This window comes from Colletotrichum fructicola (assembly GCF_000319635.2).
Source record: "Colletotrichum fructicola Nara gc5 chromosome Unknown KSG_Nara_v1_contig08, whole genome shotgun sequence".
NCBI lineage: Eukaryota > Fungi > Ascomycota > Sordariomycetes > Glomerellales > Glomerellaceae > Colletotrichum > Colletotrichum fructicola.
In genome coordinates this window covers 490,155-510,388 of record NW_027094058.1, presented here as the reverse complement: position 1 = coordinate 510,388, position 20,234 = coordinate 490,155, and the positions used below count along the sequence as shown (strand labels likewise).

The 20,234-nt window shown below is 51.9% G+C and overlaps 6 protein-coding genes across 6 annotated transcripts; 1 reads left to right on the top strand and 5 right to left on the bottom strand.

Annotated features, from left to right (window-relative positions):
• Window positions 1–2,609: 2,609 nt before the first annotated feature.
• betA-3 (Oxygen-dependent choline dehydrogenase) lies at window positions 2,610–4,817 on the bottom strand (the record flags this gene model as incomplete). The annotated part of the gene is made up of 4 exons (XM_032021524.1): window positions 2,610–3,680; window positions 3,736–4,228; window positions 4,284–4,700; window positions 4,759–4,817. 4 exons carry the CDS (start codon window positions 4,815–4,817, stop codon window positions 2,610–2,612), a joined length of 2,040 nt encoding a protein of 679 aa, XP_031881417.1.
• Window positions 4,818–6,403: 1,586 nt separating this feature from the next.
• On the bottom strand, window positions 6,404–8,027 carry CGGC5_v013156 (uncharacterized protein; the record flags this gene model as incomplete). The annotated part of the gene is made up of 6 exons (XM_032021523.1): window positions 6,404–6,839; window positions 6,891–7,273; window positions 7,326–7,393; window positions 7,449–7,670; window positions 7,726–7,861; window positions 7,914–8,027. 6 exons carry the CDS (start codon window positions 8,025–8,027, stop codon window positions 6,404–6,406), a joined length of 1,359 nt encoding a protein of 452 aa, XP_031881418.1.
• A 1,863-nt stretch (window positions 8,028–9,890) lies between these two features.
• On the top strand, window positions 9,891–11,326 carry dotB (Dothistromin biosynthesis peroxidase dotB; the record flags this gene model as incomplete). Its single annotated transcript, XM_032021521.1, has 3 exons — window positions 9,891–10,701; window positions 10,758–10,932; window positions 10,996–11,326. 3 exons carry the CDS (start codon window positions 9,891–9,893, stop codon window positions 11,324–11,326), a joined length of 1,317 nt encoding a protein of 438 aa, XP_031881457.1.
• A 710-nt stretch (window positions 11,327–12,036) lies between these two features.
• On the bottom strand, window positions 12,037–12,862 carry CGGC5_v013154 (uncharacterized protein; the record flags this gene model as incomplete). The annotated part of the gene is made up of 5 exons (XM_032021520.1): window positions 12,037–12,219; window positions 12,285–12,314; window positions 12,367–12,388; window positions 12,442–12,749; window positions 12,815–12,862. The coding sequence occupies 5 exons, from the start codon at window positions 12,860–12,862 to the stop codon at window positions 12,037–12,039; spliced, it is 591 nt and encodes a 196-aa protein (XP_031881520.1).
• A 1,513-nt stretch (window positions 12,863–14,375) lies between these two features.
• Window positions 14,376–15,604, bottom strand: ADH7-1 (NADP-dependent alcohol dehydrogenase 7; the record flags this gene model as incomplete). The annotated part of the gene is made up of 3 exons (XM_032021519.1): window positions 14,376–14,628; window positions 14,685–15,333; window positions 15,418–15,604. 3 exons carry the CDS (start codon window positions 15,602–15,604, stop codon window positions 14,376–14,378), a joined length of 1,089 nt encoding a protein of 362 aa, XP_031881525.1.
• A 1,606-nt stretch (window positions 15,605–17,210) lies between these two features.
• Window positions 17,211–18,620, bottom strand: xyn1-1 (Endo-1,4-beta-xylanase 1; the record flags this gene model as incomplete). Its single annotated transcript, XM_032021518.1, has 4 exons — window positions 17,211–17,892; window positions 17,947–18,195; window positions 18,248–18,303; window positions 18,369–18,620. 4 exons carry the CDS (start codon window positions 18,618–18,620, stop codon window positions 17,211–17,213), a joined length of 1,239 nt encoding a protein of 412 aa, XP_031881522.1.
• Between the last annotated feature and the right edge of the window lie 1,614 nt (window positions 18,621–20,234).

Here is a 20,234-nt window from a genome sequence, read left to right as displayed (position 1 = left end):
AAGGCGGATCGGGTGACAGCTTGGAAACCTGGAGATTTCAGCAAGCTTGTTTTTCGTGCGTGTGGCCATCGACCGGGTCCCGACCTTAAACCCAGCCTCCCCTCCCCGCCCCCGCCGTCGAAGAAAATTGAAGTGGGCAAGGCTTCGTGTGGAGGTCCGACATTGCGCCGGCACTAGCAGGACCGGAGTGCAGGACTCTTCACAGAAAATTTCTCGTGATGGCGGTTGGAGTAGCATGTTTTGGGGAACAAGACGGTGTCCGGGGCCAAAGCCGTGGAACTGGTCGACCCAAACCGGAGGAAAACAATATGCCCTCCCCAGTTTTCCCCGCACAAGTAATCGGCCCTGTTCTGTCGTCCTTGGGCCACCCGTCATGCTACTACCCCAATGTTTATGACCTGCGGAGTGCATTTCCGCATCTGATATGTAATGGAAAAGCTGAACTGCGCCTACAAACAGCCTGCCGGCGGCAGAACACCGGCACTTTGGGCAACGGATCGTCCGATTGGCGCAGGGAGCGGCCTTGGGTGCTCTCGTCCCTCCCTCCTTGCCTGTTTCCAGGAATCGGGAAATCGGGGAACGCGTGACGGGGACAGGTTGAGAAGGGTAATGCTTTCGCGGTGTGGCAGGTCTCGTGACGAGGATACGTCATGTTAATACCACGCGGAGAGAATACCGGCAATTAGAACCGTAAAGAGGAATTTGTGGGTTATTAAGCCCCCATCAAGCAGTTCAAGCAGACCACTCCCATGGGGAAGCAGTTGAGTTTTGTGGAGTTGACCCATGCAACAATTGGAGAGCTTTGGAGAACCCCATTTTCTTTTTAGCGGAGAGGGTTTGTCAGCCCTTTGAAGTTTTTCTTGAGCTCGTGAGCAAAACATGAGGTGAGGGCTCACGTTGTGGCAGTGGAAGTTTTCGGCGCTGTGAAAATTCGGCCGGGCCTGTTAACCTCGGGTATTGGGCGCTGGTCGCATGATGGAATTGTGGATTTGCCATTTCCACCACAACGGCTCTTCAGCTGTTCGTGATCAATCGTCTGTTTATTCCCGGACTTTGGAATAGGCCCGACAATTCAAGCCTGATTGCTTTCCCAGTTTGATCACGACTTCCCGCTTTTCAGCCGGCCTAAACTCGGCGGCATGGCAAGTGAGGTGCAGACGTCGAAGATGCGCTTCAAGTTGCCTTGGGATTATCATCAAGTACTACATTCATGATGCTGGTCTAGTGCTATGAGGTATTAGTTGATTGCCCAGATATCGAGCCAAACGATCAAAAGCAGTCCTTCGTTCGGACTTCATTCTCGCTTTGCTCAATGTTGCGCAATTTTCGTACCAGACGCTAGCCCTGGGTGTTTCCCCCACATCGCGATGCCGGTTACAACCTCGGCAATAGAGTCTGGCTTATTACCATGGAATGGATGCTCTCACACGTTCAGCTTTCTGTTATCGTAAATATTCTTTTTGACTTCATAGCATGGTTCATTCAAACTGGGGTGATTGACACGGATCTCTGAGGAAACTGTACTGTTGTATTCCGATCTTATGATTGGGGCTCGATGCACAGCACAGACAGTTTCCCATCGTTACAGTAGGAGTGCAGATTCGATCAACTCCGCTTTTTAAGCTTGACGTGTCTCAGACATAATAGCCAACATCCATCTAGCATTCAACACAGGTCCATCTACTTGGTTGGGCATTGAAATATTGATTCTTCTTGTCATTGGTCTGACGAACGGTGTGATCTCAGATCTCTAGGAACTGGATCTGCGTAGATGGTAAAGAGAGCCAATCAACATCGTGTCCTGTAGGTTCCCGTGCTTAGCTGCATAGCGGGTGCATGTCTGATCATCTGGCCACGAATCAACAAATAGCCTAACGGCGTCAGGCACATGTCATTAGCAGTTGTCTTATTGTAATGGCAGTATCTTTGCGTTAGCGCCTTTGTAATTGTTGTCCTTACACGTGATTCCTAAGTGTCACGTTCGCTGGGACCCCCCCGACCCATGGAGGTTGGGGACCTGGGCAGAATATCCAATCCAAAGGAACACTTCCTGTCGACAACAACCCATGACTAAGTAGATGAAGTATTGTAGTATTGAACCAGATTGGCGAGATGTTACACTCCATATATGATCACAGGGAGCCGGGATGGCTTGTTCAGGGTATCAAAACCAGGGGCGGCTGGTTGGAGTGCTACGTTGTTGATTTGATAGCTCAACAGTAAGACTGATCGATCGTGTGCGTGTAAACGAACAGTAAACATTCCGCTAGCGTAATCTACTTTTTCATTCTGAATGATATGTCTTGATACACACACTTTGCACGATTAAGAACGTATCTCTCGAAATATCAATAGCAAAGACCAACGCGGCCCAATACTCCGAATCCTTCAATTTATCTACGAAGGAACTGAACGACCCTCCAATACAACTTTGAAGGAAAAAGTGTTTCACGGCTGGTGTTGACCTCATTGTCATCAGAAAATATTCGCTAAGGTCGGAGACCTCAAACATTTGATTTGAATTAATATGCACTTTCGGCAAAATATTACTATGTAGACGCTCAAGGACAAACACGCTGGATCGCTGGATTGGACTATGAGGTAGCCCTTCAGGCGGAGCTCTGAGCGGCCTTGATAATGACCTCGCTGGCCTTCTCAGAGACGATGTACAGGGGCAAGGCAATGTAGAAACCAGGGATCTTGGGGAAGACACTGGCATCGACAACTCTCAGTCCCTCGGTGCCGCGAACCTTGAACTCAGAGTCAAGAACGGCGTTGGGGTCGCTGTCGGGTCCGATGGGGCAGGTGCACGAGGCGTGGTGTCCCCATGTCTCGTCCTTGAGGAACTGTTTGGTGGCATCCTCGCTGGTGACGTTGGTTCCGGGCCAGACCTCAGGGAAGCTTCCATCAAGGGGAATCAGGTCGGAGAACGCGCGGCGGCCGAACTCGAAACCCTCATAGGTGGCCTGGAGGTCCTTGTCGGCCTCACCAGCGCTGTTGACTCCCGCGTCGTAGTAGTTGAAGTTGATGAGAGGCATGTCACGGGGATCAGTCGACTTGAGAGTGACAGTTCCGGCGTTGTTACGGCTGTGGGCCTTCAAGACGATCCAAGCCCAGTGCTGGGCGTCGGCGAGAGAATCGGAGGCATAGCCGGGGAAGTAGCCCTTGAACTTGGCAGGCGCACCAGAAACGAGCAGATCGGGCTCATCCTCGGCGACGGAAGACTTGAGAATGATAGCGATGGCGATACCGTTGGTGGCGTAGACTCCCTTGCTGATGGGCTCGAGACCCTTCTGGTACTGCTCGAGACAAGGATCAGGAGAGGTCTCTCCAAAGGTGCACTTAGAAGTAATGACGAAGTCGCTGGTGGTCTTGCCGATCACGGTAGCCTCATAGCGATCCTGCATGTTGGTTCCGACACCGGGAAGGTCGACAATGGTGGTGATGTTGAAAGACTCAAGCTCCTTCTTGGGACCAACACCGCTGAGCTTCAGAAGTTGAGGGGTGTTGAAGGCACCCGCAGAGATGATGACCTCCTTCTTAGCACTAACGCTACCGGTACCAGTTGAGGTGGCCGATCCGGAACGGGGGTCAGCGCGGTACAGACTCGCGCCCTCCATGAAGTCAACACCAGTAGCGCGGGGCTTGTCGCCACTCTGATCGAAGTTGATCTTGGTAACCTGATGGAATATTAGCATCGCGAAAGCAGAGACCCGATCATGGTACGCAACTTACCAGGGTGTTGAGTTTGACGTCAAGATGATACTTGCGGGAGCCATCTGAGTTGACGGCGTTGGCAGTGTTCAAGATAAGGTCGCGAGGACCACCACGAATAGAATCGGTCATGGCCAGAGGAACCTGGTAGAGACCAGTCTGGCTAGCCTGGCCGGGAGCGTTGATATCACGAAGCAACACCTGGCCAAGTCCAACAACGGTGCTGACGAGAGCGGTAAGGATGGACTTGCCCATGGCGGTTCCGGCGGCAATGATCAAGGACAAGAGCTTCTGATCCTCAACGACAAGCGACAGCGAAGTCAGAGAAAGACCGAGCCAGCCAGAGAAGCCGTGGCCGACAACGCTGTTGGGCAAGTACTGAGCGTTCTCAATCTTCTTAAAGTGCTCTCTCATGTTCGTTGCGCTCCAGGAATCGTCACCGGTGAGAGTGGCGATGTTGTCCCAGTCAGAGTCGTGGGCTGCGATACTGATGAGAGCGTTGTGACGAGAGCAGCTGGAACTCGTTAGCCATCTTGGTTTTTCATCTCAAAGATCTCCTTTCAACATACCCGCCCAAGGTTCCTGTGCGAGGATACCAGACACCGAGAGGGTCAGCCTCAGCGGGGGGCTCGAGACCAACGTAGAAGCTGCCATCAGGCATCTGATACGTCATCTTCGAATCGCGCTTCTGCTGCTCGAGATCGGGGTAGTGGTTGACGAAGTAGTTCCACCTGGTGTCCTCAAATTCGGTCGACATGAGATGCATGGCTGGGACCTTCTCCGTCCAGCTATCGCCAGAGTCACCACCAGCATCGATCAGGAGCACCTTGTAGCCGGCAATGGCGAGGTTAGCAGCCACCGGGCCACCACCAGGGCCAGATCCAACGACGACATAGTCATAGTCATCGAGAGTGCCGTTGTCAGCACGCCTGCCGATGAAGGGATCATGGCGAGCCTGGTTCTTGAGTGCCCTCCAAGGAACCGCACTGCGTCACACAAGGTCAGCTATGAAATATCGCCAACGCCAGTATAGCACTGCCTTACAAAGCAGAGGCCGAATCGGCCAGTAATGAAACGAATGTGAGAGCGAGTGTGGCGCGCATCGTGAGTTGCGGGTATAAATGAGTGACAATAGGTGGGCCTTGGAAAAAGAATGAATGACTCTCAACAAGTCATCTGCAGCTTGACTGACGATCGATGACTCGAGGAAACTAGACCGACAGCTACTTCAAGACTGCTTCGAGACGATCCGAAGAGAAAACGAAGCAAACTCCTCGAAGCTTAAAGGAATCTGCCAAGCGGCATGCCGAGGTCCTTTCAGCCTTGCCCCTAAGATGTCCTGTTGCGCTAGGCGTGTTGGTGATCGTTGCAACAGGCCGATACGACAATTCAAAAGGGGTAGTGGCCGCGAGTTCCATATTTCCTGCCAGGAGTGCAAGTCGATCTTTCCTGAGTTGCGGCTGTTGCGTGGACAGGGTTCTCCACCGCCATCTCTGGTCTGCGGGATTGCGGCATTCTCTGAGGTCGAGATTGCGTCTCGCCACGAGGCCACCTCCCCCGTTCCCTCATTTTGGTGGACCCTTTCATAATGACACAGGGGTTTGTGAAAGGCGAGATGAGCGTTTCGTCGTCGCCGACGAAAGCGGCTTGCGCTAAAACAGACGGGATCCTGAGAAACAACTCTGTTCGGCACCCCGGTTGCTGTATTATGAGTTATCATCGGATAATATTATGCGCTAACCTTTGACAGCCAACAGCGTGGTCTGATACTGACTTTCGGACGCGTCCAACAACCCGTTTAACCCGAAAACTGAAGTTAAGCCGATTATCTAAGGGCAGTGTCTCACGATAATCGGCATAAGTCAGTCCATTCACATCCATAAGGGGCTGCGAAGTGCCGCTTGCTCGACGATACAGGGAGGTTGACTCATGCCGACTTGGGCAGAACTTCACTCCAGTCTGCATGCGAGCGGATGGCGTTGTAGCCGATCGCAATGACAGAGAAAATGACACAGACAGGGCCTGAAAAATGTGGTAGCACTGGACGTGGCCCCCACGACAGGCCAGTTGAACCTTCGAGAAATAATCGCAACTCTGCAAAAGGTAAGAGATAGAGGGTCTCACTCAGCTTTTGCCAGGGTTGATGAAAAGAGGTGAAGAGTCTGAGAGCCCAAGCTTCTAAGACAGTTAAGATCGGCACTTGTTGAGGAGACCCCTGACAGCATCCTTGCTAGGCTGATGCAACGGCTTTTCCCCCACTGGCTCAGTTGACAGGTCCCCACTTGGTGGGCATCCTTCCAACGAGGCCTCACTGGACGACATCAAATCTCGAAGAACCCGATCCTGTCGGATGTTACCTGCCTTGCATCTCTTTGAGGAACCTGGCGTCCGCGGGCCTCATCGGACCTGCAGATGACGATGTGGGATACCGATCTAGACAGGTTTGGCTTGCAAGAGAGAGCAAGGGGTACGGATTCGGTGACGGGGGAGACTCCGATAATGTACTGCAGTGGAAGCGTGGATGATGTCGATAACGACTGATTACTATTCTACTATGTGGTATCTCAAAAGAACGCTCATGATGTCTATAATTACATTAACGGAAGTACTTTTTTCGTGGGCTCTCTCCTTCCAGCCTGGAGCCGTAATGATATGTGGCCAAAAAACAAAGGAACAAGAATCGAACCATCTACACAGATTCATGTGGTGTGGCCAACTTTCTGTCAGATGATGGGCGTGATGATGAGTGTTCGTTCGTGAATGGTGTGTGGTTGAGCTCGATGAATGACGCGTCGTCTCCACGTTTTGACCTGATGGTGAACTCCTTCTTGACTCGGATCGCCTTGAGAGAGGAGGCCTTCGAAGAAAGTTTGTTCGAACTTGACAGAGGCTTCTGGTTTGAACCCGAGAGATTGGCGTAGTTGGACTTTTGCTGCGTAGTACCGAACACCTTGGGGAAGACCAGACTGAACAACGAGCGAATGGCGGGCATGCATGCGCAGATGATGCCAACTGGGACCTCGATGGTACTCCAGTAACCGACCTCCACATAATCCTGGGTGACGTTGCTGGTGGTGGCATAGCTAGCCAGAGACTGCAGTCTGACAACACTGACAATGGTAACACTGCTTGATGTTAAAACTGGGAAAGACAAAGCTGAGAAGGAAACAACTTACAAGAAACCGACGCTGAACATGAGCATGATCTGGATCTTCTTCTTCATGGACATGGAGAGCTTGTAAAGTTCACCCAGAGGGAGAATCATGGTGCCTAGATCAAGAAGGATGTTGAAGACTGCCGCTGCCCATCCCTGGATGTTGATGTTGTTGCACTTGGCCTGGTACTCTCCGTCCCATGCCCTCCATGCACCATCGATAGGCCGGCATTGGAAGATCGAAATCAGCTCGAAGACAATAAAGTACGCCACATTGAGACCGATCATAACGTATGTCGCAATTCTGATCTCCCTGCGGGGAAAGATCTTGAGATAGAATAGCAAGATCGAGATCTTGGTGACTGGCAATGCTCCCAGGTAAAGCAACTCGTCCCAGTAAAACAGCTGAATTCCATGTCAGTCATAAGATTGCAAACCAAACAGGAGAGATACTCACGTAGAGGAACTTCGTGACGTCATCAGGACTGACATTCCACATGTCTTTTCCAAGAGCGACTTGTGAAACTAGGTGGCTGTTAGTGTTTGCTTCAACCGCGGCTGTTTGCTGTTCGCAACTTACTGGGAATGGACAATGCGTTGAGGGGTATCATCATGCCCACAGCAATCAACATGACCCAGTCATCAGGTCCCCATGTCTGGGCACCGAGGCATAGTCTGGCCATCACTCTCAAACCGAAGCCCAAAAGCCCGAGTACGAGGAACACGACACCAATGACCCATACTTCTTTCGTTCGGTCTCTTGATGGCGCATTACATGTGTGTTTTGAGTAACTTTGCACAACTGGAAGATGTTAGTGATGCATGATCTTGATAAAAAAGACTGGAAAATGACTTACGCAGTGCCTCTCGTACCGTACAGCTCTCATGCACGCAGAGCGAGATCTTCGCATTCAACTCAACGTTGGTACAGATGCAGGTGGCATTCGTGAGTGAGCACGTTGACTGCAGCGTTTCTTGTTGGATGCATTTCAGCTAAGGCATATCAGTCAGTGCACGATCGACATCTTTCGCGAAGGAAACATACACCGCATAAGGGAGGTGTCTCCGTGGACGCTGCCGCCGAGGTGGTGGTGGTGGTCGCCCCCACTACCACCTGGACGCCGAATGAAACCAACGCAGCAAATGTGAGGAATCTCATCTTCACTTCTTCACCAAAGATAAGAACAGACAAGAATACGAAGAACAAGAAGAAAATGAAAGGAGGGAATGGTGATCAAAAAACCATGTGTTGGATACCAGGCGATGTCAGTTGTTTATTCAACTTCGCTCTTCCCGGAAGGAAATCCCCATCCGGGGCATCCTTTCTATCTGCCGACGAGGCGAGAGGCGTAAGGCCAAGCCATCCTAGCCCCCAAAGGCTTCCCGTTTCGACGAAGATTGGCCCAGGCTGGTTCCAGTATGTTGGTAGGGAACAGGGTTTGATCAAGGCAATTGCATGTTCATCCAAATCGTTGGTTCGGCAGGCCTCCTCAGTGGGCGGAAAAGGCGGTGGAATCGGCCCCTCTGCGATTCTCTGTCGAAAATCACAATTCCGGCCTGTCTTATCCATGTAACTCCCTGTAAGTCGCCTATATGCGCCCTAGTGGGTTTTCTGAGAATGCAACTCTTTGGAAATCTCGAACGAATTTCAAAAGAAGGAATGGATCTCGCCAGAATTGTATTCCATGAGAGCAAGTTTCCCAAATCGAACAGCATTGCAACATGAACAGCCAAGGGGCACCAGACTAGCGAGCTCATCATCAGTCAGATTGACCAGGTAGTGTTTCGGAGCCCTGCCGCCTAGCCACGTGCCCGCTTTGGGTACTGGAGCCGGCAACTGGTCAGGAGCCTCGTATCTCAAAGAGTCGAAAAAGTCCACAGAGGGCTGTCCGGATTGTGGGTTGTGCTCAATGAAAATGGGCGATGTCGCAAGCCCCAGAGCTGTGGATGTCGTCGAGACCCACCTCATCTGAATACCCCTTGTCGAACAAATCGCCGCTTTTCTTGGGCGACTGTCGCGTACGGCGGTCTCAGGGTTGAAAGAAATAACACGCCGTATTAATTGAACGTTGATAGAAATTAAGTCGCATAAACTCCGAGCCTTTTTATCAAACCCAAAGGTTATTCGCCATGCGGAAGTTTCAGCCCCGATGTTCACAGTTCATGAACCATTCCATGTTGTTTGCTCGAGCTTTCGTGTTCTGTGCCATGGTACTGGGACCAGGTTAGTTGGAGAGGCTGCATCCTGCAGGGGCTGCAGCGATGTGCCCTGTTTTGGGGAACGACCAGGACGGCCGGGAGGAAGACGCCGCTTCCGCCCTTGGATCAGCGCTTCTGCAGGTTGATCGACAGCTTCATAACGAACTTGTTTTTATCCTTTCACAACGGCTTGCGAAACTTTCTGACTGCACCGCCGGTGACACCGTCGAACTTTGGGGGCTACAGAGTTCGAAAATGGTGTCATCGGGGAATTTGATTGCAGATCGACGCTGAGCCAAGATTGTGACATTGGCATTGCCCGATAGGAAAAAGGAGGTTCGTTAGGTTATTGCAAGGTTACGTTGACAGGCTGACAGCTCTCTAGGGTCCTGGGGTTTTGTACCGGGGTCCGTCTGAGCAACAGGCCTAGTGCATCTTTTGCACAGACTGAACAATGACTTGTGCCATGGGCTTGGAAATGACCAATCAAGAGGCCTGCGATTTGAGGATCTCTTGTGCTGGCGATCTTTACTTCCCACGAGAATGAGAGTGGGAAACACGGCCTCGTTCCTCGTCACTGTGTGTCGCTCTTTTCCTATCCTAGGAGAAACCTAGGTTCACAGATTCTGCACTTACCGGGAACCTCGGCACCTGAGCCGTCGATGCCGTTTCTAAAAGGAACGACCAAGAAGATTGTTTCGATTTCCAATCTTTTTACCTTTCCGGAGGGTTATGACATCTTGCGGATGCCATCATTATCATACGTCACTCGTTAACAAACCAACACTTTCGCTTCTCACGTTCCTTTCAAAGTCACGACACCATGAAGTCGCATTACTTCCTTTCTCTTTTGCCCTGCCTTAGCAGCGGCGTCCAAGCTTTCCCGGCTTACATGAACGGGCCCATCTCAGACGCTGTTGCTTCAAGACTTTCCGACAAGTTGGCTGGCGCATTCCACGAAGTTCACAAGAAGAGATTATTGTTCGACCCTTTGACAGCTCCGATCGACGTTACTGGCGACCACGAGTTCATTGCTCCCGATTTCGAGAATGGCGACCAACGAGGACCGTGTCCGGGTCTGAATGCCCTGGCGAACCACGGCTACATCGCACGCAACGGTGTTACGAGTTTGGTGGAGGTTACCGCGGGGATCAACACAATCTTCGGCATGGGTATCGATATCGCCTCCATTTTGGCAGTGATGGGCACTGTTTTCGTTGGAAACCCATTGTCTCTGAACCCGGGCTTCTCTATCGGATACGAGTCTAGTGGTTCTCAAAACATTCTGGGCAACGTTCTTGGACTTCTTGGCACGCCTAGAGGTCTCAACGGCTCCCACAACATTATCGAGGGAGACTCGTCTCTTACCAGAGGCGACTTGTACATGACTGGTGATGCCACGACAATGGTCATGGACCAGTTCCAGACTTTCTACGATATGTCTTCAGGGGAGGGCGACTACAACTTCGACGTCTTCGGCGCTCGTGCTGCTGCGCGCTTCAACGAGACCATTGCGACCAACCCCAACTTCTACTACGGCCCCTTTACCGGCATGATTGCACGTAATGCCGGTTATCTCTTTGCATGCCGCATGTTTGCCAACCATTCAGCTGAGAACCCCACTGGATTGTTGAGTAAGTATCTTGGGAGCTCACGAAGTATGCAGTCCAAAAATGCTGACGTCGTTCAGACAAGGAAACTCTGAAGAGCTTCTTCGCTGTTCAGGGCGAAGAGGGTAACCTGACGTACAACAAGGGCTGGGAGAGGATTCCTGATAACTGGTACCGTACGCCTGTTGACTACGGTCTGGTTCAACTTAACCTTGACCTCGTTTCTTGGGTGCTGAAGTACCCCGAGCTCGGAAGGTATGCAATTCCGACAGACTTATACACCTGTCTGGAAGTAAACCGCTAATACGAGTATTGCAGCATCGGCGGCAACATGGGTGAAGTCAACAGCTTTGCTGGAGTCAACCTCGGCGACCTGACCGGCGGAGTGCTTAACCTCACGAAGCTGCTGGAGAACAACAACCTCTTGTGTTTCGTCTTCGAGATTCTCAAGACCGCATCGCCCAACTCCCTGTCTACTCTGTTCTCTATCATCGAAGTTCCCCTCAAGCTCGTGACGGACGCTGTTGGCGCGGCAGTGTTGAACCTTGCCTGCCCCGCTTTCAAGGACATGATGGTTGGCGGAAAGAGCTTCGAGGATGGCATCAAGGATCAGTACCCTGGTGCTAAGCTCTCAGGAAATGTACTCTGATTTTCAGAAGACGCAGTGTCACTGCTGAGTGAGTACTGATGCTTGCGATTTCACGATGCCGGAGTTAGATGGAGAGACGGACTGATACCACAAATAACGATGGAGCGCCGACTTGCCACTTGTATTCTTAATTATCTAATTCTCACAGGCCTCAAAATTGGCTCCTACTCTTTTGCCCTGGTACTTCCGTGTTTTTGACTCATTTTCTGGCTTTGAAAATTTTGCTGAGCATTAAACAACATGGAAAGAATGAGGAGTAAGAAGAAACCATATTGTGGCCAGCGGTCAAACTTTTGCGATCGAGCGCAGCATTATTTACGAGACTCGGTAAAGCCACCACCGCATCTCTGGAACACCAGGCGGCCAAATACACCGAGAATATATGCAGGTTTTGTTATTGGTGTCCTGTCTATTCAGGCCGGTGAATTGGTAAGTATCGTCTTAATCATCACAGGATCCGATTAAGAAAACAGGTTATTTGTAAAGTTCATGCAATCTAAATACATTCAATTCCAACAGAAAGATATATGAACAAGATGCCGTCTTGCTCAGTGCGAAGGCAAATGGCAAGGGGCGGAGAAATCAAAGCCACCCATCAGTCTCTCATAGCGCGGTCACCGTTCACCCCAGCTTCTGCTTATCGACTTCAAATAAGCCTCCTCGATTGCTGACACAGAATAAGCCAGATTTGAGAACGTCCACGTTAGCGCTCAGCACCGTTGGCTCTCATCTCCGGTGTCGACACGTTGGACCATGACATTCCACTTGTCGGTTTTGTGAAAGGCTTGCCCGCTGGCCAAGTACTCGAAGTACGGCGGCCCAGTACACTTCCTGTAGGCAGCTTCCGCGCCATCGGCAATGTGGCGATAGGTGTCAAGAATCTTCTGCTTTGTCTGTGGCACAGGTGTCAGGGCTTCTATCTATAACATCAGACTGAGGGGGTATTTTTGATTCTTACATCATCGTTGCAGAACCAGATACCCATGTTCTGAGAAGGCTTTAGTGGACGAACATCCTTAACGGTCACAATCATTACTTACCCAGGAGCAACTGACACGGCCACTATCAATAGGAGTTAGTAACGTTGAACACGGTCTTAGATGAGACAGACTTACCAGCTTCCAGGGCCAGGACCTCCCACAGGTTTGCCGGGGACCCTGCGCAAGTACTTGATGCCATCCCACCATGCTGAGACACTTGCTTCTTTTAGTTTCTGACACTGGACGTCGAAGTCTTCCAAAGGCAACGGATCCGTCGGATCGTTGGCTAGCACGGAGGAATAGTTTGCCTCAAGGTGCAAAGCGTGTACCATCTCAGGCCTCATGGCCTCAAGCTGGCGAACAACTTCTTGGACGGAGCCATTGAAGTGTTCGCCATCAATTTCCCATTCAGGCTCCCAGACATCGTATCCTTCAATGGGAGCCTTGAGGGCTTGAGCTTGTGAATGATCAGTTTGGATTCCCACGCCGCCCATACAGGTATTCCTACCATGAACGCCAAGGGGGCGGAAAGAGCGATGAAGTTGGCAATGCGCATGTTGAAAGCGAATTGATTGTGCGAAGTGATTTCAGTACTTTCAATGTGGTAGAAAGAATGTTAGGCTCTGATGAAGATGAAGATGAAGATGTGAAAGTCATAGAGTAGATGGAGGAGAGGCTTCTAATTTATATTTCATTGTGTATCCAAGAAACATCTCGTTGATACCTGATAGTGAGCAGGGGCAGTCCATCTCAAGCCCGCCAAGTGCTTGAGTTCAATACCCGATCTTTGCCTGATTGTCGAGTCCACTATCCGGACGTTTGTTTTTGGAAATCAGCCGCTCCGTTGCCATGAACTCTCAGACTATGACCAGACTGCAGATACGATGGGGAAGGGCAACATTGTGGAGAAACAAACATTCCATCACGAGTAACCGGCCGACAGGTTTATGTGGTAGCACAGGTCCATCGAAATACGGTGGTGACAAACAAATGAAGCCAAACCAACAACATCACAGTTGGGCTCTATGGGGACGTGCAACTACATTTCGACTGCTCAATTGCAATTTTGTTGACGCCATGGTTTATCCACTTTCCAGATCAATACGCGATACGTCCTTACGGCCGGCATCTGGTAAGCATGACTGTACGTGGCGGGCAAAGAACCTGCTTGGTACTTGTTCAAATCGGAAACCAAGCACAGCGCTGCAGTCAACTTTCGTCGAGGCGGCATTGTCTCTTAGAAATAAATCAGAAGATTCAGGTCATGTGTACCATTTTTTCGGCTCGGCGCGAGATTCCATTTCACTCCGTTGGTCTTTGAAGATGATGCACAGCAGATCCTTTGACCACTTCCTGGTCCTGTTCTCTGGGCTTCAGGAAGTGGACTGCTCGTATCAGGACCAACACAAGGGGCGCGACATTACAGACTCGCACGGACTTTAGCCAACAATCTTGCAGTTGAGATGGGAGTCTGTCATGCATTAGTAGGCTGCAATCGCTGACCAACAGTTTGTCTGTCCACCCCTGTCTATCACGGTGCCCTTATCAAAGTGAGAGTACAAACTTGATCACAAACGACATGCAGACTCAAGATGTTGCAATCAAATCAATTGAGAACAAAGAGGTGAGATGCGTTTGTGAAACAAGCAAGCATTCAATTATCTAAAACCATCGTCGAAAATCCATTATCAGCCACTTGGCGCAGTGTTTGAATTGAACTCATGGATAGATTTGTGACAGAAATTACGAGGCGGAACTGTAATCGAAGTCCCATTGCCGCTTGTAGAGCCGTACATACCCCATATATTGGGAATTATCCCATGTTGATTGGGTTTGTGTCAAGCATCGTCAATATCCAATGTCGACGGGTGCCAACCCATCGGGACTAAATCTTACCAGTTGAGTCAGCGGAGTAAAGTGAGATGAAAGGGAATGCAAATAACAGTATCTGGTTGTATCAAATCACTGTTTGTACCAAAGTAAGGGACAAACGCAACCAAGTATGTTCAAAACACATTCGTCATTCGCTTTTCATCATCTACTTCATCAATCTTCTTGTGCACAGTACTTTACAACTTGGCGTGCTTCTCGTTAACGAGAACGTATCTGTAACGAGCGTGACCAGCCTCCATATCAACAATAGCCTGGTTTGCGTCCTTGAGCGGGCGCTTCTGAACCCAGGGCTTGACCTTCTTCTCGACGGCAAGATCCAACATCTCGCGGATATCGGAAGGCGAGCCAATACCGCTGCCACCAACCTTGATACCGCTGGCAAGCAGGGTGAAAGCGTTGATAGCGGGGAGGTTGCCTCCATCAGGGGCACTAAAACTGCAATTAGCATTTGTCCGACGTGGAGGGCGCAAACAAGCTTGACTTACCCGACCTGGATGAAGGTGCCGTAAACCTTGAGCAGTCTCAAGTACTGCTGGAGGGGCATCTTGTCGCTGGAAACCGTGCAGACAATCAGGTCGAGGCTGCGGGCGTACTTCTTCGACCAGTCCGCGTCATCGTCGGTAGCAATGTACTCATCGGCGCCAAGCTTGAGGACCTCGTCCTTCTTAGACGCCTTTCTGGAAATACCAACAACCTTGTCCGCACCCAAAGCCTTGGCGAAGAGAACACCGAAGTGACCCAGGCCACCAACACCGACAATACCAACCGTCTTGCCGGGTCCGCAACCATTGTTCTTCAGCGGGGAAAAGACGGTGATACCACCGCACAGCATAGGCGCGGCATCCTCAGAGGGCAATCCCTCGGGGATCTTGATCACAAAGTGACCGTTCGTTCGGTTGTAATCAGCGTAGCCTCCGTAGGACTTGCCCTCGCCGTCGGGGTACACGGAACCGTAGGTGCTAACGTTGGCACGACCGCAGTAGTTCTCGCGTCCGATCGAGCACTCGGGGCAGTCAGACTTCATGCAGGAGCGAGCCTGGGCACCGACACCGACGCGGTCGCCGATAGAGATGTCCTTGACGTTCTTGCCGACGCGGACGGCTTTGCCGACGATCTCGTGGCCGACGCAGCAGGCTGTTTGGCGGCAAGGTTAGTACGCGGCATTTTTCTCAAGAGAGGGGTCTGAGCAGGCGGGGTAAAACACGACGAGAAACTCACGATAAGGGGTCTCGGCCCAGCCCGAGCGCAGCATGTGAAGGTCGGAACCGCAGATACCGCAGTGGGAAATCTCGATATCGACATCGTCCTCAGTCCACTTCTTGGGCTCAAAAGCACCCCATTCCATCTTTCCGTTCACGCTGTCGGGGCTGTGGCCCAGCCATCCCTCAAACTTGATGTCGGACATGTTGATTGTTGTGTTTGGTTGTTCTGACTCGCGGAGCTGGCGTGGTGAATCTGTCTTCTTGCTTGATGGGTTTGCTGAGTTGTGAGCTTGTGGGTTCGTAGATGCGATTGGGATTAAGGATCAAGACAGTGAATGGAGCGAGCATGGGACAAGCTATATACAATCACAGCTCTCGGCCGGAATTGGGTTCAATGACGGCATCTTCACGGCTTCCGCGAGCCAGTGCCCCATTTTTGTTCATAATGTCATCAAGACGGCAGCAAGGCCGGAGTTAGGATTGCTGCTAGCTGGACTTAAGACGGCACTATGCCTCTTCGACACAGCTTCAGCGCCAGCACGGTTACGGGGGACACTGCCGCCGCATGGGGCGGCCGTCAATGCCGCAGGTTGGGTTCGAGCTTGACTCTGGTGCGCGGTTCTGGTGGGAAAAGTATCATGATCCAAGCTTCAAGCTAGGGGCCCGCCGTGCCAGCGACGCCGCTAGCTTCGTTCATTGGGTATGATGACGCAAAGGAGAAAAAGATTGAGTGTGGGCTGTTATCAGCGCTGCCATTGGAAGCTTCTCCCTTGTTGTTTCCCCGGCCTAGCTCCAAAGTCCGCTTAACATTCCCCCAGCTTGCAGTATGCACGAGTCAGATAAGGTTCGGCAATTTTTTTTCTTGGAACAACTCAGCTGGCATGCTGGCTACAGCGGGACGAGCTGCAAGAATACGGCGCAGACGGACGTAGAGGGAGAGCTGCAGCGCCTCTTGCTGCGACTTGCTGACATGGAAGACGATGTTTCTGATGAGCTTCTAGCTTCGTTGCGTCAAGGTGCTTATTGCCGATCGTCCCGTGTGACGGCGCGACTTGTCATTCGATCTCATCGCCACATTTAGCATTTCGAAAGGAAACCAACCCCTCACTGTCTTACCTCGCTTCGGTGATTGTTACTAATCCTCTTTTGCATCGGCGATAGGCGAAGCCGATGGCTGACTTCGGGGATATGACCGCATGACTTTGTTAATCCGCATTAAATCAGCGGTGAGCCAGGTACCGCTCTAGAGATTCCAAAGTCTTCTGTCTCCTGGCACTATCCCACCCAAAACGGCTTGGCGGCCCCGGAGATAGGCTTCGCAAATCTGCGTCTCGCAGCCGAGGCACTCAGATAAAGACAATCAAAAACTCCGCTCCGCCTGATGACAATTATCAGACGGACTGAGGGTCCGCTCCTTTGTTTGGTTCGTCTCCTTGGAGACTCAAATACTGGGTGAACTGGAGTCCGGGGAATCGCGGTCTAGAACGCCAATGCCGTGGACCGTCTCCGTCCGGCGAAGCATTGACGGAGTTTGCTCCGGTGCCATCACCGCTTGATCGGCAGACTGCTGGAAGCTAGCGGACTATTTGTCACGAACTACGACGTAACGTCTCGGCAGTTTGCGATCAATTGAAGACTTTGCGACGTCGAAAAACACCGACCGGAGTATTTGCCAGCGGGACATAAGCTATGCGCAAGAAGGTTAGGTATGTACAAATCTTGGGGCAGCACCATCCTGCCCATTGAGACCAGCAAGCCTGCCATTTGGGTTAAACAGATGCCCGTATTCAACCATCATCCGTCATCATTTTACAAGCACTGAGAGTACCAGTCGTTCACAAAGGTGCAAACATAGGGGCTGGCACACTTGGTCGGCCCAGTCCATCCGCTGCCTCCGCACTGCCCCCAGCGGACTTGCTCCGAGCCTGATGCCGCAGTCGTCGTGGTCGCACGAGATGATGTCGTCGAGGTGACCAAGGTCGAGGTACGGGTCGTCGTGGTCGGGGGCACAGTCGTGCCGGCACCGCCAGTGGCAGCAGCAGCGAGGACCGAAGAGACGGACGTGTACGCGGGTTTCTTGGCGTAGTTGGCATCCCAGAGGAGAGCGTCGCCCTGGCCGCTGAAGGTGTCGGGAATCCAGCTGTACTTGTCCGTGAAGCCCCAGATCGTGACCCCGACACAGCCGTCGACATCGATGCAAGAGCCGACAACGTTTGCAAAGTCGTTGCCCTGGGTCACGAGGGCCGCGCTGGAGGCTGGCAGGGTGGAGTGACGGATGTCGAGCTCGGTGTAGGCGACCTCGAGGCCAAGGGCGGTGAAGCGGCGGAGAGCAGTCGCGAGGGCGGAGCGACCGGGCGTGCTGCCGACGATGAGATGGCCTTGGAATCCGACACCATCAATGGGAGCTCCGGCGTTCTGGACGATGGTGGCCGCCTCGTAGACGCGGTCCGTCTTGGCGCCGTTATACTCGAGGTTGTAGTCGTTCAAGTACCTGTTGCGGGTCAGAAGGGCTTTACATGTCGCATCAGTCAAGACAAGTACTCACAACTTGGTGTTCGGGTCGGCAGCCCGGGCAGCTCTGAAAGAGATCGGGAGGTAGTCGGTGCCCAGAGTGTTGTAGAAGACGCTCGCACGCCACGTGCCATCATCTGCAGCTGCCTCGTTGACGACATCCCAGGCGTAGCACTGTCCCAGGTAGTGCTTCATGACGTTAGAGATGTGCGTCTGGATAACTGCTGTGAGAGTTGCGGCCGTCCATGATCCGCTTGACACCCAGTTGGGGAGCTGAGAGTGCCTAAAGCTGTTGTTAGTGGCAGCCAACGCCATACACAGCTCGGGAACTGTACCAAGTAAGGGTGTGACATCTCAGGATTTGGCCATTGGCCTTGGCAATGTTCGGGACCTGTCAAGGTATTCGGGTCAGGCGAAATGGCTCTTTGGTCTTCCCATCGGTCCTGTTCAACTTACGATGTCGCCCGACGTGTACGAAAATGTGTTCTGGCTAGGCTCGGTGTATGCCCACTTCTGTCCATTCTCAGGTACCACGGAGCCGAACTCAGCCGTGTTGTTCACGATGGCCATGTACGTCGTATCCGTAACTCGTTGCTCGTTGACTGCCGTTCCGAAATACTTCAGACCTGCTCTCACAGCCAGAGTGTTCAGCTGAGCAGAGGCAAGGCCGGAGCCCAGCATCAGCACGAGAAGAGTCTTGGCATACATGTCAACTGTGCCTGTTGTCGAGGTCAAGAGAAGACGGTCTGGAAAGCTGTTGCCTGCAGCATCGTTCCGGGATGATAATGGCACATGCGAAAGCCGTTCAACTTATAGACGATCATCACCAAGAGCAGCCTTTCAGAAATGCGGGGGGAGGGTCGCATTTTCGACGGCTTCCATGAGCACTCCAGCCGGTTTGGTGGGCTAGATCTCCAAATCTCCCACGTGGGGATGCGTCGACGGGCCGGTGGAATCAGTTTCCGTCAGTCAAAGACATATAGGACGATTGTCGTGACAGCTTCGCTTCTGCAGGCTAGATCTGCGCTAGTGTCATTTTACCCATTCATCCGGCTTGGTGATCCGCTTCATGGTACGCGCCATCACCAGATCTCTGCATGTGTCTCATGCCCGAGCCTTCGCAACTTGGGGATCATGCGGAGAAACAGCGTCGCGCGCCGTGGCCAAGTCTGGCCCCAACTGACTTGGCGCGCGGAGCGTCTTCCGAGAATTTCTGTGCCTGGATTAGCGCGTCAGGTACGGTGGGTAAGACCCGCGCCATCTGCGAAGCTTGCGCCATTAGCAAGCAGTTTGATTTGAGTTCGAGGGAGACAGAGGAAGAAGAAAGTTGCAGAGGATGGCGGCGCGTCATCGCGTGTCTGTTTGTACGTTGCAAACCCGGCAACCAGGGTCGCGCGTATTTCCACCAGTCAATACAGCGCTAGAGCACTGCATTTTAGATTTTAGGGGTGCTTGATTTAATGAGTTTCAATGTATCGGCACCCAGACGCCAGGGCTCCGCAGTATTGGGTATCTGTCAGACTTCCAAGGTTCCAACACATGCTCCAATGGCCGCAAGATGGTTTTAGCCTAAACAACTCTTGTTGTCTACGCCGTCGACGTAGCACTGCAGTAGCTGGCCGAGACTTGCTGCCGGGACGCCGAGGAGGTTGCACACCACTGCCTTCGAGGCCACGGAGACTAGCTGCGATGTACCGGATGTGGGTGTTCGGCCGATAGGAGTGGGCCTCTTCAGTCTTGTTTTCTTTTCATCTCGCTCTTCCTACCGGCCGTAGATCGTGGAAGAGTGAGACTGGTGATGTCTACTCAAAGTGACATGCTGAAGTCTGCGCTCTAGCATTATTCAGATCCAAGCCACTGTTGTTGGCCAGAAAATACGTGCTGTCGTCAACAATAATTGCTCGGCTTCAAGAGAAGTCTTTCTCATTCGCATCCAGGCGGAAGTCTCGGGGCCCACTCAAGACCCTTTGCTGTGTGCATAACCGAAAAAGTGTTGATCCCACCATAGGACAGAAGCAAAAATGCCTTCTCTCCCAATGTTTACCACATCGAGGACGAGAACAAGATTAATCCTGCTAAAGAGCAAAAAACTATGATCAGTGGGAGGCTTGAACTCCCGGCCTTGGCATTACTGAACACATCAGGTGATGTATTAGTACCACGCTCTAACCAACTGAGCTAACCGACCCGCTTTGGAGTTGTTGACATGGGTTCACCATGCCGCTCAAGATCCGCAGGTTCACGATCGCACTGGACAGAGAACATGGTTCACAAAGACAAGTCGTTGAGAGGTGCATAAAGAAAGGGTGATGTATGGTAACA